The 22703-nt window shown below is 43.2% G+C and overlaps 1 protein-coding gene across 2 annotated transcripts in view; it reads left to right on the top strand.

Moving 5' to 3' along the window:
* The window catches only part of cers5 (ceramide synthase 5), a 116431-nt gene that overhangs the window by 85591 nt on the left and 8137 nt on the right, over positions 1 to 22703 (top strand). For both annotated transcript variants that reach the window (XM_068024774.1, XM_068024773.1), the window contains 3 exons: positions 4799 to 4927; positions 8150 to 8256; positions 19041 to 19197. In XM_068024774.1, coding sequence (XP_067880875.1) covers positions 4799 to 4927; positions 8150 to 8256; positions 19041 to 19197 — 393 coding nt within the window. The remainder of the gene's footprint in view (positions 1 to 4798; positions 4928 to 8149; positions 8257 to 19040; positions 19198 to 22703) is intronic.

Genomic DNA, 22703 nt, shown 5'->3' with positions numbered 1-22703 from the left:
GTATAGGTAGGTGGTAGGGGAATGGAGGGAAGGTGGGGATGGGGTAAGAATATGGGATTAATGTAGGATTAGTATAAATGGGTGGTTGATGGTCGGCACAGACTCGGTGGGCCGAAGGGCCTGTTTCATTGCTGTATCTCTAAATAAATAAATTAAACTAAAACCCCTCAAGCTTGGAGCCAGGGCAGTTTGCCCTCCGACTGTCTTTTTTTCCCACACCTCCAGAGGTAATTACAGAATGGGAAAGGGCATGAGGGCTCTTCCTGCCTGTCCTCGGCGATGAGTTGGCAGCGATCACACTCCAGAATGGGTAGGTTTATGTCTAAACCAATAAAGGAAATGTTTTAAAATGGCTTGTCTCAATTGTTTTAAAAACTAGCAGCTTTGGTTTGGAATAGTCTTGTGACCAGTCATATGAATCTAATATTTGATTTAATTGCCTTAGCTCGAAATTAAAGACCATATGCAAGCTAAATGATCTCTGCTGTGAAATAATCACGTGTTTAACCTCAGCAAGGTTTTAAGCTGCAACTTGGTTGTGCCTTTTTAAAAGTACTCTAGTGTCATTTAACATCCAATTAGTGTTAATTCCTGTCAAAAACAAAGCTGACACAAGTTCAATGATCCAAACTTGGCTTCAGTCTGAAAGATCTCCATTCAAATGTTGTAATCAGCTAATATTTCCAATTTTGGTGCAGTGTGGGTTTTATGTGCTACTGTAGATCAATTCAAATGTGTATGGGTGGGGGGAGCTCTCTTAACTATGAAGTGATTTACATCTAGAAACTGATCAGTCTTTAATGTTTTACTTTTTTAATTTTTCCCTCGTGTTTCCCAGGACACTCCTTTTTAGGTGTACAGCTGGGGCTCTGGTAATGAAAGCCATTCCACAGAGTCGACCTCCTAGTAGATAGCACAGGGTGCCTCCCCCTTTTTGTCTTTTTAACCTCCATCTCCCCTTCAACTCTTCCTGCCTCCTCCCAACTCCTGATTTGATTTGTTAAAAGCCTCGTTCCTACTTTGCTCCTCCCCACTGCCAATATGGTTCAGGTCAGTAGCTCATTGTGTTCGGAGTTACAAGTGTGGCCCATTGCCCTACACTATATGGCATGAGGTGTTGGGTGAGATGAAGTCCTACCATTGACCTACTTGTGAAGTTTGGTAGTATAATGGCATATAGTATTAACAGTTGCTGAGATCTGGGTTCTTTTTTTTTAAAAAAAGGGATATCTGGCACATGGTAATACAGCTGGTTGGCTCCCCAACACTCTCTGCACATGATTTTCCAAAGTTACCTTTGCTGTTGTCAAGAGGTATTGGGTGGATGCGCAGTATTTTCCAACAGGGAGGAGGATGAAATACCGTTCTTGGTTTTTTTTTTTTGTTCCCTTCCCCACCCCCAAAAGCTGTCTTTGCTGACCTCTTTCTCTTTAGTGTTCCAACTTCTCTGTTGTTTAGAACAACACTGGTGAATATCTAAAAGCAGGTTAGTCACCCTCCTGGCTGGGAAAGATGCACAATGGAGGGAAGCCCAGAGAGGCAGAGGATAAGTTGTTTTAAAGAGAGGGTGTCTTGCCCTCTTATCTTCCAAAAAAAAAAGCTTCTGAGACATGTATAATCTTTTTAAAAAAAACTCACTATAGGTCAGATTGGACATATTGAGGGGCAAAAGTGTGCATGTTGTAGATTGTTTTAGAAACTGCTGACAAAACAACCATCTCCACCTTCCTTCTGTCTGAAACCGTGCCTAAAGTGGAGACAAAAACCCGTTTTATCACAGGTGCAGTGTGTCTGTTTTATTCAGCTTCCTGCTATTTCTCTCGTATCTGTTGTACACCAGCATTTGTGCACACTGCTGCCATTTCATGCTGACTGATTCTTTCATCTGCAGTTGACTGAACTGCTTCCTCTTGGCTTGCATTGTTTTCTTTGGCGCCAGCATTTTTCCATCTCTATCCATTTGCGGCTCGTAGCTACGGCTGTTTGCACTGACCTTGCTGTGTCTGATGGGTAATGCAGGAGTCAGTATTTCTACAGAGTGTGTGGAACTTTGTCCAGCATTCTGTGCATTCACCTTGCCCCTTTTAGCCTTTTGTGCTTAATTAGCTTAGCTTCCTCTTTTAATCCTGATCACCTAAGTCTCTCTAACCTATGAAAGGGTTAGATTTCTTATTGTATTAGCTGTTCAGAAGCTGAAACCAAGTATTATGGGATTGGCCATGCTGTCTCGGCTGCTTCAACTTGGGAGACTGCAGCGCATTCATACTTTTTTTTTCTTCCTTTTTGTTAAATTTTCTGAAGTTGTATACCAAGGAGAGGCACTTTTTGTTCAGCAGTGGATTGGATCAGTCTGCATGCTGTCACTGGTTGGGAGATTTTGTTTGTGCCTGTGATTGCCCACGTGATAGTTTCAGCTCTTAGCAATGCCATCAGTGGGAGGTGTCAAGTAGAGGTTAGGCACTTGCTCTCTGGAACATCTCCCAGGCAGCTTTGCAGAAGCTTGGGGGCAGGCCATTTGTGGATTAGCTGTCTCCTTCACCTACCATTTATTCCCAAATTGTGACTCATTATCATAGCTTGTTCCAAAACAGCAGGCCCTGAAGAGGGCTGTTTGCATCAACATCTGTAGGTATGTCTTTATTGTCATGGTGTTTTGTTGTTGGATTTGGTTTGCAATGAGCATCAAACAGGAGTCGCAATGTAACCGTATCGCAGCTGACTCAATCCCGTGGAGCATGAGAGGAAGGACTAGAATTAGGAGAGAAAAATGGAAGTCAAAGAGGACTCTTGATCAGAATGACTCTAATTGTACTGGTATCTGACACATACCTGATGTTTGCCCACTTTTGTAGCTTCAAGTCAAATGGCGTCACCCGGAGTGAACTGAATGCAGGCCAGAAGTTCATGGTTTATTTGCCCATCAGTTAGTTGATGGGAATGGGGAAAATAAGCTGGGGGCCTAGGCTGCTAAGAAACTTCGGCTGCGAAATTACACCATGGGCTACTATTGTGGAAATGATGGGCCTGATTATTTACGAGAGTGGGCGGGGGGTTGTAGGGGAGGAGAATTGGTTGGGAAACCCAGGTTAAAATTGCCTTCAATAACAAATGTCTGAAATTCCTCTGTCTGCTATTTCAGTGGGTGCATTAACCCATATAGGGTTATAATGTAATTTTCTGGTTCAGATGCTTCTAAACTACTGTACTTTTATTTTGAATGGGTTAACACTTTTGCTTAAAATAGATGATGGAAGAATTTCAGGGGCTCTGTAAATTGGACCTGTGATGACAAAAGTACAGACATGTGAAAGTAACTTCCAGTCCTCCTTGTACTTCAGGTTTCATTTATAATCCAAGAGAATTCTTCTCACTGTTTCCTCCCCCTGCCGTTTGAATCAAGTTCTTTGCATCATGGCCTTCCTGTTACTAGATGACACTCCATAATGCTTACATTTTGTTTTAGAGGAAGTGCAAGAATAATTTTTAATCAGTGTCTTAACCGCTTTCCACCAAAAGATTGACTAAACCTGCTACAGTCTTGTGATTTTAACTGCACATGGTGACATCATTGCTCATCTGAATCTTAAAAATTTTGTAATTCTTTTCCAGAACCATGTTTTTATATTTAAAAAAAAACTGAAAGATTAAATGGATGAATGAGTGACGACACTTTGTTTTTTAAAAAAAAAATTAAATGAATAAGCTTGTAACTTTTTTTTTAAAGCTTGAAACCTAAAAATAAAACTAGCCATCCTGTAGATTCCTTTCAAGTCTGAGACAGCTAGGGGAAGTTGAGGGAAACTGCACCCAATGAATTTATTTGTACTTGTTCAAAATCATTTCAACTTCACATGCAGAAAGGCTGCCAACACTGAGCAGTTCAGTCAGCATCTGTGGAGAGAATGGTTGGTCTTCATTTCAGTTCCCTATCCTGTGTCGACTGGCTGTTAGAATCATACAGCACAGGAGGCGGCCATTTGGACCATTGTCCCTGTGCTGGCTCCACAGATGCTGATAGATCTGCTGCTTTTCCACATTTTCCTGTGTTTTATTTTATTTGAATTCCAGGATTGGTGGCATTTCTGCTTCTTGTTGAGGCTCTTTTATGCAGCGATTTTGATGGGTGTTTTAGTTCAAGGTAGGAAGCTGGGAGTTTTGCTCAAATGTTGAAATTTGATGTGGGGCTTTAAGTTGATGGTGACAAGGTTTTACACTAAAGGTAATCGAATTGCTGCTGCTTAGTTGAATATTTCTGATCTTGAACACTGTAAAATGTTTGTATGTGAACATGTGTCACTGTACAGGTTCTATTGCTGGAGTGAATCCAGTTGCTCTCCAACCCTATGTATTGTATGTGGTTTGCACTGGAATAAACCTTGGGGCAAACTCTACTGTGGGATGAATCTGTCTGTAATCCCTCATTTTATCATGCACTACTTCTCCCTGGCAAATAGAAGCCATTAGTCAGCTGGTCCCAGATTTCTGCCAGTAACCAACCTCCAAAAAGTGTGTGTAGTAACAACCCTGGGTTACTCTTTACTCTATACGCTGAATTGCTTCTGCTTAGTGGCTCTGATCTAGCTGAAATCTGAAACACTTCGCATGGAGGATCATGGCTGCAAATTCTTCCCCAGTGACTCGGTGATGTGGTGTGTTGATGCATGGAGTAAATGTACAGGAGGAAGAAGAGAGTCCTGCAGCTACTGTAGATCACACCTAGTCATATGGCGTAGTATCTGTACAAAGTGTTCAGTTGCTCGTCAATTTGATGCCCACCCTTTTTATTTTTACTTTGCAGGACTTTCTTATTATGTTTCTCCATCACCTTGCAACAGTTGGATTAATCACATTTTCTTACGCCAACAACATGGTGCGAGTCGGGACACTTGTCATGTGCCTTCATGACGCATCTGATTTCTTTTTAGAGGTGAGACTGTTCTTTTTGCATAGTGTGGACATTACTGTCTAGTAATCGCTTCTGGGTATCTATGATTCTCCATATAATCTATACTGTTTATAAAGTCTCCTTGCATCAACAGCATTTAGTTCTCGATATTATTACAGTAATAATCTGCGAACTGCTTTAATCGGGTGTGGAAAGCACAGACATTGTGACAATTGTCACCAGCACATAAATGCAAAGAAAACCCCTATGGAAAGTGTGACACTTTAAATTATTAAAAGAAAAACTCTTCAAGGTGTGATTCTAAGACTAGTCTCATTTCCTAGTTCAGATAATGGTTATAAATTGCCTGACCTTTGCTCCTGTGGTTTTACAGGCCTGAGATTGCATGAGAATAGCAACCCCAGGATTTGCCCACTGAGGCCCCTCAGCTGTCACCTTTTCTAACATTAATAACGCAATGGATGTAGGTGGGAGATGAAGGTTTGTGCATTACATGTTCAAAAAGTGAGCATCTCAAAATTGAAGGGAATCTGAAGTTTGGACTTTTTTATTCTCTTGCACTGCAGAATCTGATTTAAAGTTTCCACCCAACTTTGTTTACTGTGTGTGCCAGAATCAATTCTACTTTGCTAGTTTAAAGTATTGTATGACTCTTGTCCCGTAAGATTTCAACCCCAGTCAATCACCTCTTGTCCAACCTTGCTGAGACTAGGGTGGGAGCAGCTCTACAAGCAGGGCGTTAGTCTGCGCCTTCTTGCAGTGATGTGACTGAGACTTGGAATTCAGTGTGTGGGATTGCATGTGCCAATTGGCATAGCTTGTTTTGAGGCTGAGTGCACTACAGTTCCTAATAGCCCCTTCTGATGGACCTTTTGTGTGGGTGGCATGGTGCTGGAGAAGGAAGCAGCCAGTCACCTAGCACTCCATATACAACATCAAGCATGTTCTCACCCAGGTTAGGTGCAGAATAAGTTCCCTCTACTCTGCCCCTGAAAGGCCCTTCAGCTCTGCCTTGAGATTGAATTTGATGAGAGGTTGAAATTGTTTTTCTATCTAAGCCCCAGTGAGGACTCTAAATAAGCTGAGTATAGATGGTCTCCATTTAGTTTTTCCCATTGTCATCAGTTCACCGAACTGACCATAAATGCATGCAAATTGACAATATCCCACAGGATTACTGATCTGGGTGTTGAAACTTTCACATGTGCTCTAGGTAATACTCGTCAGAGGTTGGGATTAAGATACTTTTAGGGGCAGAGTAGAGGGAACCTTATTCTGCATCTAACCTGATGAGAATGCTGTGGAGTCTACAGTTCAGCTCCAGGTCAAAAGGGACACCCAGGTCACGCACTTGCAGGTTCGGAATGAGTAGCCAGTGAAGGAGATGGAATCAGTGCCTGAAGTGTGGAGTTTCTGGTTGTGCATTAAGATGCTGGATAATTGGCTGCTTCCTTCTCCAGCACTGCAAGATCCAAAATTAAACTCTTCACAAAAATCTGAATGTGCTCAGGGGTTAAGTAACACACATCAGCGAGAGCTGGAATTCTTTCAAACATCGTCGTCATTGGCAGACTCCCCAAAAGAAATTGTGTTGCTTAAGGGTAATCCTGCTCTGTCACAGCTCTTTGCCAGAGTTTGTGCAGCAATGAAAAATAGAATCATAAAAGTTTACTGAGCTGGTGCCTAATTTGAAATCTGAGTAGAGAAACTATAACTTCAACAGCATCAATAAGTACTTGCATTTACATAGTGCCTTTTCATGGTATGAAATGTCTCTGGGTGCTTTACAAGGCGAGTGGTGGACACTGAGCAAGAAATAGGCGAGATGATGCAAGTTTGGAGGAGGTTTTTGGAGATGGGCAATGAGGTAGTGGGGGACCGAGCGAAAACTTGGAAGCGCATTGAAGTGTAGGGTTAAAGACTCAGTCGAGATGGTGGAGTGAGGGGAGAAAGCAACGTGCAGTAGACAACTGACTGAAGATTGGGATGAGCGGGGAGGTGGGGAGTATCAAGTTGGTTGAAGACTGTGGGGCTAAGGAGGGATAAGACCATTGAGATTTGCAGTTGAAGATTCTGAAGCTGAGCTGGGACCTGAAAACCATGCAGTTTGCTGAGAATGTGGGTGAATGGTGTGCGGGTTAGCATGTGATGTATGTTCTAGGACACCAGGTTTCTGAGTTAAACATACTCCAGCCTCCTGTTCAAGTAAAAGCATTTAAGTAGGGGTGAGGTGGAGGATAGCAGCCTTGGTAATAGACTGGCTGTGGGGTTTACAGTTCAGCTCCAAGTCAAAAGGGACACCCAGGTCACGCACTTGCAGGTTCGGAATGAGTAGCCAGTGAAGGAGATGGAATTGGTCCTGAAGTGTGGAGTTTCTGGTGGGAGCCAAACAGGACTGCTTTGATCTTGCCAGTGTTGAGCTGAAGAAAGTATTTTCACTGATCAAGTAACTGCTTGTAATCTGTCTGAATTAGTAAGGATTAATTCTGTGCAAATGTTTTTTCATTGTCCCAAGGTATTTGTAGTTAGCATGGTTATATTTGTTATGCCTACAGACACACAATGTTGCATATTTTGGAAATTGCTTTGTGAAAATTATTTAGTGATTTGCTTCAACTGTGGTTGTTGAACTTTTTAAGGGTTTGAGCAGTTGCTTGAATTGGATCAGACAGAAAAGAAATTGATCAGGCAGAAGAAATTATTTCCTTTCCAAAGCTTGTTGCCTTGCAGCCGTTTGCATTACTATTGCTGTAAAAGGTGTAATGGCTGTGGAGAGCCTTTACATTCTCTGCTGTCGTATGCTCGCTCTCCCAGCCCCTCAAATTTTCATGTCTCTTGATACTTGAAAGTTACAAATTTTGTGGAAGCTCCCGACACACTTTTTTGTTGAGGTTTTGGTACCACTCGTGTTGTAAGATGGTCACAATGGTATTAAACAAGTTTTACTTCTCCACCTGCCCCTCCCCTTTTTCCCCCCCCCCCCACCATTTCAAACTCTTGTCCTACTTTTCAGGTAAGTTTAAAGCTGTTTTGAAATGAAATTCTGAAGGTTAATGTAGAGGCTTAATCTCTAGGGTTCCAAATTAATTTCTGGTGTACTGAGTGTCATGTCATTCAACGATGGGTGAAGCTGGATTTATTTTTCATTTTGTGGTTTTTCTAAGAGGGCCTTGATTTCATCTCTCTCTCTTCCTATGTGCTCTGTTACAGTTTACTAATGAGCTCTGCTGTTTTTCTTTGCAGGCTGCTAAATTAGCCAATTATGCCAAGTATCAAAGACTTTGCGACTCATTATTTGTGATATTTGGTTTTGTCTTCGTCAGCAGTAGGCTTGGCATTTACCCATTCTGGTGAGTAAAAGCCACATGTGGTGATTTAGTGCATTGGATTTCAAACTGGGGCCTTTGTGGGTGAGGGGAGGGGGGCAGGTCTGTGAGATCTTCTGATTTTTCTATATTTGGCATGCAAGCATGGTATTTCTAATGCTGTCTGGTAGTCACTTCTTGCATTTCCAGTGTTGTTCCTTTTTCTGGGTAGCTGACAGAACAGTTTGAAAAAGCTACTGGCTTCATATTTATCTCTAGTTTTTTTTTAAAGTTACATTGCCAATGTAATTTTGTTTTTTTGTATGCAAGGAACAACATTTTAGTTTGAAATATATGCTTGAAAACCATGTGCCTGTTGTATGAATTATTCCAGTAAAGATGTTGGGGCATGTAGGAGAAAGCTTTGTTCTGTTCACATGCCTAGTACGTGACAATATTGAGGTACATTTATTGGGGAAATTATACTAAAGGTCTCCTTTTCAACGTGGCGGTGGTTTTCCCCCTTTAGAACTTCTCCGCAAAATGAAGAGAGCATTGAGGTGGGAGAAAACCTTTTTTAGCTGCTTTGAAGAGGATCTTCCTAATTCCTCCAACTATTCTATAGCAGACTCTCTCCATTCCCCTCCTGCAAAAAGAAAAAGAACCATAGCATCGGCGCCAACCATCCCTTCCCTCCAGAGTCCTGACTATTATTGACAGGAGTCCTGAGGGAAGAGTATAAATCCGTTTGATGGAAGAAACATTTGGCGAGTGGTATTTGGTGTGCACCCCCTATCTAATCCATCTTGTGCTCTGCCCAGATGCCCAACATCCATGTGGTAAAAATGAAAAACCACACCATAGTTTGTCATTGCAGAACTCGTCTTCTACTCTTTTTCAACCGGACTTCTGTTGATCACGAACATGACCCTCAATATCATCCAGGGTGATGTAGGATATATTGCTGCCAAGCCCACCTTGGTGAAAACTGCTTTTTAAAAGAAAATTAAAAAAAAAAAAAAAATTCCAGCAACTTCTCTTGCAAGGGCTCGATTTTTAGATATGTGGTAGGTTGATTTTTGTTAATTACCCAGATGTTGAGCATCACCTGAGCAGTGCACAGAAAGGAAAATCTGGAAAAATCAGAGTTGCAATTGAAGCAGTTAGGCTTGGTATCACGATATTCCACATTGTGGGATGAGAGGGCTGTCCTATGAGGAAGATTGAGTAGAATGGGCCTGTACACACTCTGGAACGTAGAAGAATGAGAGGTGATCTCATTGAAATGTATAAGAGCTGAGGGCTTGACATTGTAGATGCTGAGAGGCTATTTTTCCCCCAGGTGGAGAGTCTAGAACTAGGGGTCACAGTCTCAGGATAAGGGGTTGATGGGAGAAATCTCTTCACTCAGAGGGTTGAGTCTTTGGAATTCTCTATCCCAGAAGATTGTGAATGCTCAGTCGTTGAGTATATTCAAGACTGAGATCGATTTTTAGGCACCTGAGGGAATCAAGTAATATGGGAATAGGTTGATCAACCATGATCTTATTGAATAGCGGAGCAGGTTGAGTGGCCATACAGTCTACTCCTCTTATTTCTTATGTTGTCATTCTGGATTGGCGTTTCAGTGTCATAGGGCTGTGCTAGTGTGAGAAGAGCATAGTGATAATGAGGACTGCCATTTTGTAGATTGACATTGCACTACAACAAGACATTGAGCCTTCCTTGGAAAATGTACCATTCAATTTTAAGCCCTGACTCTGCTCTGTCTTCTAAATGCTTTGTCTGTTGAAGCATCAGAGAGGCAGCCAGATCTGACATGTTGCTGTGGCACAAAGCATAATGCAAGTTGCCTCATACAACTTTAAAGCATTGAGGTTTTAAAAAAAAAAACTAGGCAATTAAAAATGATTGGTCTCTTAATATGCAGGATGCTTCAGTGCTGTGTATTTGACTTGTTTTAGCAAGCTAAAATGTCTGTTTTCTATCTCTAGTCCCAGGATTCTGAGAGTACTGCCTTCATCTTGTTCATGGCAGGTAGTTGGGATGCCTTCAGTCTCCCTTTGCTCCTTTTCTGTTTATGTACAGCATTTTCCTGTAAGCAGATGTAAAATGTACATGTGTGGAGACGGTGTCACCCAAGTAAGCGCTCTGCTTAACACAGAATTCCTGAATAAGCAGCAGTGGCTTTGTGGGCATAACATAAGGAATTATGCAACAACGGAAGCATATTTCAGCGGCAATAAGAAAGTCTGCCCTGCAGGCAATGTGAGCAAACTGGAAGATTGCACAAGTGCTTTGGATGCTATCTCAAGTGAAGCAGCATCAAGTTTCTGGTAACTTTTGTGTAGCATGCATAGTATGGCCGTGAGCTGTGAGTAGGCAAATTCCAGGTAGACTTACCTTGGCAATCCTCCTGAAGCTTGAAGCCTATTGACGTGGGAGACTCTGTCACCTTCGACCAGGTACCTTGGTCAGTGCTCCAGGTAGACTGTCCCTCAGCTCCAAAGAGCCCCTCACCCTCCTTTTGCTGTGTCTTGAGGGCAGAATTCTCCAAATGGGATGATTCTCTTTCTGTCTCTTCTGCCCTCTGTTCTTTACCAAGCCATTTTGTATTGGTCAGGTATGCAATGCAGCTCCCCTGTTTTGTGTAAGTATTAGCCCATCAAGAGCTGCCACTTCACTGGGCTCCTTCAATCACTGAGCTTCTTGAACCAATCTTTGCAGATCGATCACTGGAGATACGGGGTTGAATTTTACACCGCCCCAGTGGGTCAGATGGTGGCGTGGGGGTGGCATAAAATGGAGCAGGAGGCTCTGGGAGGCCTACCCGCCCCACTCCTGCCTCCAATTAACTTCTACAGGGGGTGGGGGGAGGAGAATGGCTCGCCCACCTGAGGTCGATCAAGGTCCTTAAGTGGCCACTTAACAGCCACTTAAGGGCCCCGGCCACCTCCACAGGTATTCTACCTGTGGCAAGTGGGCGTGCTGGGGACGTGAAGGGCTGCCCAGTGATAGCTGCTGGTCATTCTGTGCGTGGGGGGAGCCATGGCAGTCGGGCACATGGTGTCTGATTGATCCCACTCCAGCCTCACCCAGGGAAGGACTGATCTGCCTGGTGAGGCATGCCCAACTTACCTTCATTCCTGCTTCCATCTGGTCGGCTGGGCTACAGTCCGAGCAGTGGCCACCGCTCCTGGTGGCGCTGCTGGGACTAAGAGCTGCCAGCCTGGTAATTGGCCGGCAGCTCAATGAGGCAGGACCTCCTCACTCAAGCAGATGGAAGTCCCGCCTTGGAATAATTAAAGCCCGGGGACCTGTAAAATGTGGGACAGATCCCCGGGCTAGGTGGAAGCGGGTTCGCCACTGACTTTTACGTCGGCGAATTCCCGTCTGCCTAAGGTAAAATCCAGCCCACGGTCTCAAAGTTACACAAGGTTAGCTCTGCAGGCAAAAATGTGTGCATAGTAATCCAGATTGGGGGAAAAAAAGACAGGCTGACCAACTGGAGAGCAGCTGGCCAGGGTTGAATGGTGGAGGTCTGGGAATGGATAGATATTTTGTGTCTTTGTGGACCACTGTCTCAGGTTGAACCAGACTGTTCACATCCTGAGCTGAGCTTCCAGCTCCTTATCCACTCTATCACCAAGACTGCCTACTTCCACCTTGCATAATATCGGCTGTCTCCACCCCTGCCTCAGCCCATCTGCTGCTGAAACCTCCATCCATACCTTTGTTACTGTCAGACTCCACTATTCCAATGCTCTCCTGGTTAGCCTCCCATCTTCCACCCTCCATAAATTTCAGCTCATCCAAAACTCTGCTGCCCATATCCTAACTCACAGCAAGTCCCATTCGCCCATCACCCATGTGCTTGCTGACCTACATTGGCTCCCAGACCAGCAACCCCTCAAATCCATGTATTCAAATCCCTCCATGGCCTCGTCCCTCCCAATCTCTAACCTCTGCCAGCCTACAACCCTCTACGATCACTACGCTCCTCCAACTCTGGCCTCTTGGATATCGTCAAATTGTATATGACCTGAGTAAAGAGCAAGTTTAATGGACCTAATGGGTTTTCTATAGATTTCTATAATATAGAGATCATGTGATTAAGCATTAACACTATATTTTAGGGACAAAAACACTGAATCCAGCCTCCCTGATGTGTTTTTTGTTTTATTTTTCCTGAAACCGTCATGTGTTCTGTATATGCAAAGTAACTATTGTGCTATGAGACTAAGAGTAGTTTCTCCTTTTGAAGTTAAACCCTTCCCTTTCATTGTCTAAGGTGGAGTTAGTGGGACAGTTGTTTTTGATGTCTGGGCCTCTGTTCCAGCAGTGATACATTCTAATTATAACCTTGTTTAAATATCTGTAAGTAATGTGAGTGAAAATTCAAATAAATGGTGCAAAATCTATTTTTATATTCTGTAAATAAACCACATGCATGTATTTGGGGCAAATTGCTACAAGTAGTCTTCACTGGCTGAAAGTTGCTGTTGACCTGCTTCAGGGCAGCTTCTTCTCAGGATTTCCCAGCATCTCTTTAAAAATGACTCTTATTGGTGCTGTCTAGCATCCTTGTCGGAATCTCAGCCGTGTTTGAATAACTGGAGCCTTGAGAACAGCGTTGCTGGTAAGAGCAGCTGCACAGTGTATATCCTTTCATGGTAAATAATGTCGTCGTCATCAATCTGGACTAACAAATTCACTTGACCATTTTTACAACAAAGTAAACATCCAGTAGTTTCTGATTTTTTTTTTTAAATCCAGCGTGTGCCAGTTACATCTCCTTGAAGCTTTTAATGATGACATGTAGATGTAGTCGGGGTGTCTTCAACCACACTGGGAGCCATAAAAGGCAAGACCTGGAATTCAGAAAATCCATTGTTCCCAAGTATTGTGTGTACATCTACATAACATAAGAAATAGGAGCAGGCGTAGGCCATCCGAACTCCACTTTTCCGTCCTATCCCTAAATTCCTTTAGTGCCCAAAAATTTATCGTTCTCTGTCTTTAATATAGTCACAGCTCTCTGGGGTAGAGAATTCCAAAGGTTCTGTAGTCAGTAATTACCTGACTGTGGCAGTCGGTTCTCAAATTTTTATTTTGTTAAATAAGCATCAGTGTTGGAAGCTCTTTGTCAGTTTATAATGATTTCTCTCTTCAGGTTCTGCAACACGTAGTATCAAATGGGATTCTCCTGCGACCAGCAGCAAAACTCCCTCATTTCAGTAGCTGCCTAAACTGTAGCCAAGAAAAAGCAAATGTTGATTTCAAAGAACTAATTTGGGGTGTGTTACAGGGTAGTAATGAACTCTGTTTAACCGTGTAAATTCCTTTTGTGGTTTGACTTTACTGCCTTGTAACCAGCTGCTTGTCATCCTTTATTCTGTTTAATTTAGGTGCAGTATGTGTGTCTAGATGAATTCCAGGCACACTCGGCACCTCTGCCAAGTGAGTTCCAAGGTTGAATAGCCTGGAAATACTTGGCAGTCAAGTATGGGCCAAGCAAGTGAGCATTGGCAGACTTTTCAATTGTGGAAGGCATCACCAGTGGAGCCTGATGCTAGTTTCCCATTGTTCACACACGTGGACTAGGTCACTGAATAGCCATCAGGAGCAGCAACCCTGGCTAATTTCCAACCACCACTGCCACCCCCACCCCCACCCCCCTGCAGCTCCCCCAACCATAAGAGCTTAAAAGCCAATTGTAGCACCCTACCTAACTGTTACCCTGGCTGTAATCAGCTGGTGCAGCACAGACTGGGAATCAAAACTCACCTGTGATCTGTATGGCTTAATGGCAGAATGTGCAGGAGCCTTAACTATAAGACCATATGAACAGCAATTGAACCAGAGACCTTCATTTGAATATGTCCCTGCCTCAGCTCATTTGCTACTGAAACACTCACCCATGCCTTTGTTACCTCTAGATTTGGTTATTGTAACACGCTCCTGGCTGGCTTCCCATCTTCCACCCTCCGTAAACTTGATGTCATCCAAAATTCTTCTGTCTGTATCCTAACTTGCATCAAGTTTCATTCACCCGTCACCCCTGTGCTCGCTGACTTACATTTGGCTCCTGCTGAAGCAACGCCTTGATTTTAAAATTCTCATCCTTGTTACCCCATTCCTCCATGGCCTCGTCCCTTCCTAGCTTTATCATCTCCTCCGGCCCCACAACCCTCAGAGATATCTGCACTCCTCCAATTCCAGCCTCTTGAGCATTCCCGACTTTAATCGCTCCACCATTTGTGGCTGTGCCTTTAGTTGCCTAGGCCCTAAGCTCTTTAACTCCCTCCCTGTACCTCTGCGTCTCTTTATCGTGCTCTCCTTTTTAAGATGCTCCTTTAAAATCTACTTCTTTGACCAAACTTTTGGCCATCTGCCCTAAATTTATTGCTGTATTCTTTGTGGCCATAACCTGTGTTAAGGCTGTCTTGTGGTAATGATCAGTAAAGTCTGATGTCATCACATCAGTGCATGCCGAGCAAAAGGTGTGGGCTATGGAAGACATTCTGAGGCTGTCTTTTTAGGAAATGGTCTGCACTGTGCTGTCTTCTCTACTTTTCAAATTGCGACAGCAATGATGGAATTTTCATACTTGAAGTAGAGTGAGGAGAAATGTTCCAACATGGACTGCTGCCTTGGGTTGGTTAAGAAGGACCAGCTGAATGATGCAGATATCCTTGTGCCTTTTAATCAGTGCCACTTTGACTAGCTTTTAGAGTTGTCCTTGAAATTTAACCCAGGGTAGAAACATTGCCATGTCTTTACTGTTGCCCTGTTAGAAATTGGGCACTTACCATCTTGAGTGAAGCCACAGTGTGAATGTTGCCTGAAGCTGGGTTTTAACCTGGGGCTTGTAGTCTGTAGCCAGGTGCAGTGAAACATTTGCATCATTAGGCTTTAAATTGCTATGTGGTCATTGAGCATACATTCGGTCCACAAAATGCAGTCATGTGACTGGTTAATCCATCTTGCTGTTTAACAAAGGTTTTAATGAGAGATGTGAGCAGAATTTGGATCAGAAATTGGCTAGCTGAAAGAAGACAGAGGGTGGTGGTTGATGGCAAATGTTCATCCTGGAGTTTAGTTTCTAGTGGTGTACCGCAAGGATCTGTTTTGGGGCCACTGCTGTTTGTCATTTTTATAAATGACCTGGAAGAGGGTGTAGAAGGGTGGGTTAGTAAATTTGCGGATGACACTAAGGTCGGTGGAGTTGTGGATAGTGCCGAAGGATGTTGTAGGGTACAGAGGGACATAGATAGGCTGCAGAGCTGGGCTGAGAGATGGCAAATGGAGTTTAATGCGGAAAAGTGCGAGGTGATTCACTTTGGAAGGAGTAACAGGAATGCAGAGTACTAGGCTAATGGGAAGATTCTTGGTAGTGTAGATGAACAGAGAGATCTTGGTGTCCAGGTGCATAAATCCCTGAAGGTTGCTACCCAGGTTAATAGGGCTGTTAAGAAGGCATATGGTGTGTTAGCTTTTATTAGTAGGGGGATTGAGTTTTGGAACCACGAGGTCATGCTGCAGCTCTACAAAACTCTGGTGAGACCGCACCTGGAGTATTGCGTGCAGTTCTGGTCACCGCATTATAGGAAGGATGTGGAAGCGTTGGAAAGGGTGCAGAGGAGATTTACTAGGATGTTGCCTGGTATGGAGGGAAGGTCTTACGAGGAAAGGCTGAGGGACTTGAGGTTGTTTTCGTTGGAGAGAAGGAGGAGGAGAGGTGACTTAATAGAGACATATAAGATAATCAGAGGGTTAGATAGGGTGGGTAGGGAGCGTCTTTTTCCTTGGATGGTGATGGCAAACACGAGGGGACATAGCTTTAAGTTGAGGGGTGATAGATATAGGACAGATGTCAGAGGTAGTTTCTTTACTCAGAGAGTAGTAGGGGCGTGGAACGCCCTGCCTGCAACAGTAGTAGACTCGCCAACTTTAAGGGCATTTAAGTGGTCATTGGATAGACATATGGATGAAAATGGAATAGTGTAGGTCAGATGGTTTCACAGGTCGGCGCAACATCGAGGGCCAAAGGGCCTGTACTGCGCTGTAATGTTCTATTTAAAAAAAAAAAATCTCACATTGGAATGTGGAGAATGGAGATTTCAACCCACACTTTGCCTCTCCTTAGGCAACAGGTCACTGCATTTTCTTCAATACAGCATTTAGGATTTTTTGGTTTAAAATGGTTAATTGATGATTTGATGAATGGTGAAATGATTTGGAGTTTCATTCAGAATTTGAGGCTGGACACTGGCATGTATCTATTTATCTACCCACAAGCATGAAGGCCTTGGATTGCATAGTGTAATAGTTCATTGGCATTGTTTTCTATCTGTTTAAAAAAAAAACTGACCTGCTTGCATATGTTCACATTAACGATCCAGACGGATACAGGGAAGGAAATTGGCTGTTTTACATGTCATGCAAACAATAGCTCACTGTCGTGCAAGTGAAAAGGGAGGGAGAAAGAATCTGCATCATGCAGATTCTGACTGCTTAATTCACCAGTGTAAGCTTCAAGTTTCTCATTTGGGTTGAAAAGCATGTTATTCTGAGTTACGTTGTTGATATTGCATGGATGAGTGGCATGTAGTGATGGGGATGGGAGACGTGAGGGTTGCTGGTGCCATTAACTTAGCCTTGTACGCCCCACGCCCTCCCCTCCCCTCCCCCATGCAGTCTTTTCTTAAAAAGGGAGCTGTGTAACAGTTGGGTAGAAAGTGATTTTCAGCTCAGCAAGTGGAATGAAATTCATCCCAGAATTAGATTCCTATGAATCCTAAATGCTGTATTCAAGAAAATGCAGTGACCTGTTGCCTAAGGAGAGGCAAAGTGTGGGTTGAAATCTCCATTCTCCACATTCCAAGCTCCTTATCGCGTTGGAGGAAGGTGAGTTATCTCCTCAGCAGTAATAATCATCCTGAGACCTTCCAGCATCACCTTTTAATCAGTAGCCACACGGCAGCTTTGACAAAAGCTTGATGGCAGATTGCCCTGTTGAGAACTGGAAAAATTGAAATTCTCCAAGTTTTGTACCTTTTTAAAAAAAAAAATCTGGATGCTTCTAGTAAATAGTTTGGGTACTTTTTAGATTTGGTGGGTTTGGTTGCATTTGAATTATTCTCTGTAAACCTTCCTGATGTCATGTTTTATTCCTGGAAAAGATCCAAATTTCAAAAGTTGAAATTGTCCGTGTTATGCAAAATCCTAGTCCAAAGAAATGATAGTAAGGTGATGCTGTTGCCAAGTATTTTTTTTTTTTAAATATTCAACCCCCCCCCAATTTTATCAGTGCTATGAAGATCCTTGCATATGGTCTCTGGTCCTAACTCTGAGCCACTCTGGTGCCTTCCATTCTGGGGATAATTCCTGTGTCCTGGAATGGCTCCATTGCAGAAAACTGGAGTGAATGTCAGCTGAGTCTTGGGACTACTCCTGAAGTTGACCAGCCAGCCCTGGGAACTACACCATGGGTTGGCAGGCTAAGAAATCAGCACTAACACGTTTTCCTGGCATTTAGTCAGTCCAGAGCAGTTTTCCAGGGTCTCCTGGAAATGATAAAGTTGACACAGACACTTGACATCCTGCCTGCCCCCTCCCCCTTTATTTTTAATGTGACTTAAAAGAGATCCTGGTTTTGTTTAATCTCTCCAAAATCAAATGATTACAAAGACTGGAATATTAACCTCTAATACAAAAGCAAAGTACTGTGGGATGCTAGAAATCTGAAATGAAAACAAAGTGCTGGAAATACTCAGTTCGTCTGGCAGCATCTGTGAAGAAAGAGAGAGTTGGTGTTTCAGGTCTGTGAGCTTTCATCGGAACTGGGAAAATGTTAGACATGTGACTGGTTTTAAGCAAGTACAGAGACGAGGAAAGGTGGGAGGAAGGAAAGAACAAAAGGGAAGGTCTCTCTGATAGGGTGGAAGGCAGGAGAGATTAAATGACAAAAGGAATCGTGCAAGACAAAAGGAGATTGTAATGGGACAAGTAAAGAAACAAAAGATGGGTCTAGAGGAGGTGTAAATGGAAATAACCAGATCATCACTAACAGCTACCATGTGAAAAAATGGGGGCAGAGGTTGTGATCTGAATAGTTCAACTGATGAGTCCGGAAGGCGGTAAAGTGCCCAATTAAATGATGAGCTGCTGTTCCTCGAGCTTACATTGAGCTTCACTGGAACAGTGTCGGAGGCAGATGTCAGAGTGGAAGTGGAGCAGAGAATTAAAATAACAGGCGACCGGAAGCTTGAGGTCACACTTGCGGACTGAACAGAGATATTCCACAAAGTGGTTGTGCAATCTGCATTTGATGTAATAAATTGTAAGTAGTACAAGTAAATAGCTCTCCATCTTGGAGGCTTGTTTGGGGTCCCTGGACAGCAGAAAGGGAGGAGGTAAAAGGGCAAGTATTTTGTCTCCCAGTGCTTGCATGGGAAAGAAAAGAGGGTGTGGGGTGACTTGAGGAATGGACCAGGGTTTTGCAGAGGGAACGGTCCCTTCGGAATGCTGAAAATGGAGGGGAGGGGAAGATGTTTGGCATTTTGCTGGAGGTGGCGGAAATGGAGGAGGATGATTCCTTGAATGTGGAGGCTGGTGGAGTGGAAGGCAGGAACAAGGGAAACCCTATCAAGGCTTTGAGAGAGGAAGGGGTGAGAGCAGAAGTGTGGGAAATGGGAGAGACACGGTCAAAGGCCCTGTCAAACCACAGTAGAAGGGAATCCTTGGTTGAGAAAAGGTTTTCCTCGTCTTTCGGAAAGTGTTTGCAAAAGTGAAGGTTGATTTTGTGTTTTTTTTTTCATTTTCAGGATTTTAAACACAACACTGTTTGAAAGTTGGCAGATCATTGGGCCATATCCATCCTGGTGGTTCTTCAATATGCTGTTGCTTATACTACAGGTTCTACATGGCATCTGGTCGTATCTTATTATACGCATCGCATATAAAGCTGTTGTCAAGGGAAAGGTAATTTTAAAATCTTTTAAAATAGACACTTTTTTTTTTTCTGTTCTGCCTTTGAGACTCCTCAGCTCAAGTTCCCATCAATTGCAGCTTTGAGCCCCAGGTCCACATGTGGCTCACTTGCCTCAGGAGGGGGAACTTTTAATTGGTGCTAAATTGAGAAGCAAGGTTAAGTGCCATACAATAGAGGGTTTCAGAGAGACTGAGGGAGGGAAGGAAGCTTGAGAATCCCCCTGCTTCAGCTCCAGGATGATTTATTCACTTTCATTGCCATCCTGCCAGAGATCGCTTAACTTGACATGAAGATACAGCCCAGCGATGGAACTTGGGATCATAGAGGTCTGAATGGCTCACTTCACCATGGAATGCAATTACCAGTTCAACACCTGGGAGAGGTGGAGGAGCAAAAAACTGAACTTTGGTCATATCCATTGCTTTCTGATCATAGAGCAACACTAATGGCAATTATCAAAGTCCCAGTATGACCTTCTGAATGAACACCTAGTGGTCACCATAAAAGGAATCAACAAAGGCTTCTATAAGCACCAGTTTAAAAAGAATACTTAAAAGGGGGAAGGAAAGTCTCAATTACATAGAATATACAGCACAGAAACAGGCCATTCAGCCCAACCAGTCTCTGATGGCTTGATGAACTAGCGTAAACAGGATTCTAAAGTGGTCTTAGGAGGGTTGGCAGTAAGGCCAACCCAGTTATTGAGCACCCCGATACTGCAGTTCCTACTGTTCAATGACTCCTGCAAATATGCAGTGGACAAGATCTGGTTTGATTCAGATTGCTCCCCGTTGATTGTTACAGCCTGTCGACCCTCTCATTGGGCTCACGCATGACAAATGACCACGTGGATGAGGTACCAAAGGAATGCCAGAACCCATTGAATCAAACTCCAAGTTGTCCTCCAAGAGGAAGAAAACAAAATGATGTACATTCAGATTGAGTTTCAGTGCAAGTGTTTGTTTTTTTAAACTTAGTGGGTTGAGTTCTCTGCTTTCTCTGCAAATCCTGTTCACTGATAGCAGAACCAATAAACTTCAGACCAGAGTAACAGCAGCCTGGTTATAAACTGAATGAATGTTGAGTATTATGCTATAAAGGTTAATAATATTGCCCTGTTCATTTGACAAAGTGAATTCATTTTGAATTGTAACTTCATTAGAGAAATCTCGCCACTGTTAGGTGATGCTTAATCTGCCTTTGTGCATTTTCTGGAGGCATTATTCATGGGTGAACTCTGACCTCTTGGAACCATGTAACCTAATTATTTTGCTGATTTTAAACGCTGGAGAGTTTTGGGTTTGTGATTTAATGTTTCCTGACGTTTGGTACAATCTTGTACTTTATGCACCTGTTAAAGGCTATGGCTAAGAAGCCGCACCTTTTTTGAGTGAATTTCTTACTGAAATGAGCAAGCAACTGCGGGCATATTCTGAGATGCCTAATTGCTCTGTTCCTAAAAGTCTGCTTTTATTTTTGTTTTCCTCTATATTTTAGAGGATGTGTTTTGGTGACCTGCATGGAGGGTAAATCTGAGTGCACCTGCTACCCAGCACTGTTGAATCGCTTCCCTTAGCGGATAAGCGTGTGTGCGTGTTTAAATATTGGACAAGAACAAGATGGGGCTATGAGTCACTTTGTGATTGAGTCAGGAGAGATGGCAAGAAAAGTGGAGGGGTGGGGAGGTAGGAAGGAACATATTCAAGAATAATCTAGAATGCACTTGCCCTACAATTAATGCCCAAGGTATTTTCTTTTGTGATGACATTTGCATGTTTGTGTTCCCACTGCATAAGTGATGCTGTTTCACTGATGTTTCTTAACCTTCCAGTTCCCTGGAGGATGGGGTAGGAGGGGTGCAATCCATTTTCACCTCCACTTTCACCAAATAATGGCATCCATCCCTCTTGTAGTATATTCAGAACCTGGATCAGACTCCAGAAAATCTCCCCCCAGCCAGTGATGATACACAGGAGAACACCAACAGCCATGTGACTGTTCACCTCCCACACACTATTCCACTATCATTTCTGTGCTCTGTTTCTAAATCTGCTAATTGAATTAATGTTTTTTCTTTGTGTGCTGGAGTTGAATCCATTGCAAACTTGAGTGCCCAAATTTTTCTTCAGTTCTGATGGTATCAGAGATGAAGTGGAGGCCTCTGGACTGCAATGTAATGGTCAGAGGGAATGTGTCTGTCGCTGTGTAGTAGTTGGAGGGTATTTTTGCTTAATGACTTTCAATTACAGTTTTTGGCAAACATGGGCTAGAAATTAGTTTTGAATTTTAACTGATTCACTCAATGGCATTTGGTGATTTTCTTTTTAGCAGCCACTTGCAACATATTACAACTTTTCAAAGTGAAATGTGGGCACTGTAGAAAATGACCTCGATGGTGAATGCATTAGTAATACACCGCCTGTGCTTTCAGACACTGGTGCTGCAGCTGTTTGTGGTGTTCTGTTTCTCCTGTGTGTATCAGTGTATGTGTATTTGCTCAGTCCAACTGAGGAAGAATTTCTTGACCAGCTTTTCTGTGGTACAAGATGTGGTTTCATTTTTTGTTTTGTTTTTTCTCTTGTGTTTCATTCTGTCTCTGTACACCGGGAAGTCTGGGAATTGGGACCTTTTGCTTGTAAGTGTTGCAACTGTTGGAGTCAGTAGTCCAACACTTTACCTGATTATTTCACACTGCAACTCTTTTCTGCTTTGCATGGTTTTGTATCTTCATTGGAATGCTCGACTATGCCGTCACTCCCTTTTGCTTTGCATGTTAACAGCCTGAACTAATAGCACAATACCCAGTTCCCTATATACTATGCAATAAAGGGCTGCAATTATTGCCAGTAAATAACATTGTGCTCTACCACTCGCTGCCTTAACCAGCCACAAAGAATAAAATCATCCAGATATTCCAGCCCTCGGCTGTAAAAAGGCCTTTGCATTGCACTGTTTTATATGCTGTCTTGCTGCAAGTGAAGGAAGGCTTCAACTGCAAGGGGTGTTCCACTCCTGGGACTTAATCATCCATTTTAAAAGGAAAAAAAATACTCCTTGTGAGCTTGCCTGGGTCTTGGTAATTTTACTGCCTGGTGTGGTGCTGTCATATAGACCAGGAAGGCTCCAGATTTGAGCCCTGGTTTATGTTGGTGATCTCCAGTGAGTGAGAAGGGACTGAGTTATGCTAAGAGAGCAGCTAAACTTGGTCTATGTTTCTGGAGATGAGAAAGTTAAACGGTGATCTGATTGAGACATTTAAAATGTTAGGAATTGACCTGCTAAATGGGGTAATGACTCTTCCATCTAGAGTCTAGAACAAAAGAACGGAACCTTCAAATCTGTTAAAAATGAATTGGGGGTGGGGGGAGGTGGAAGTGAGCATGTGGAGTACATTGTCCCAGAAAGCCATACATGTAGAATCGATTGTGATATTTACTCTGGAAGAAAGGCTGTCGGGGTGGGAGGGGAGGGGTACTGGGCTTGGACAAAGGGCACA

Source organism: Heterodontus francisci, chromosome X, assembly GCF_036365525.1.
Source record: "Heterodontus francisci isolate sHetFra1 chromosome X, sHetFra1.hap1, whole genome shotgun sequence".
Taxonomy (NCBI): domain Eukaryota; kingdom Metazoa; phylum Chordata; class Chondrichthyes; order Heterodontiformes; family Heterodontidae; genus Heterodontus; species Heterodontus francisci.
The sequence above is the reverse complement of the archived record's forward strand: the minus strand, read 5'-3'. Positions and strand labels throughout refer to the sequence as shown.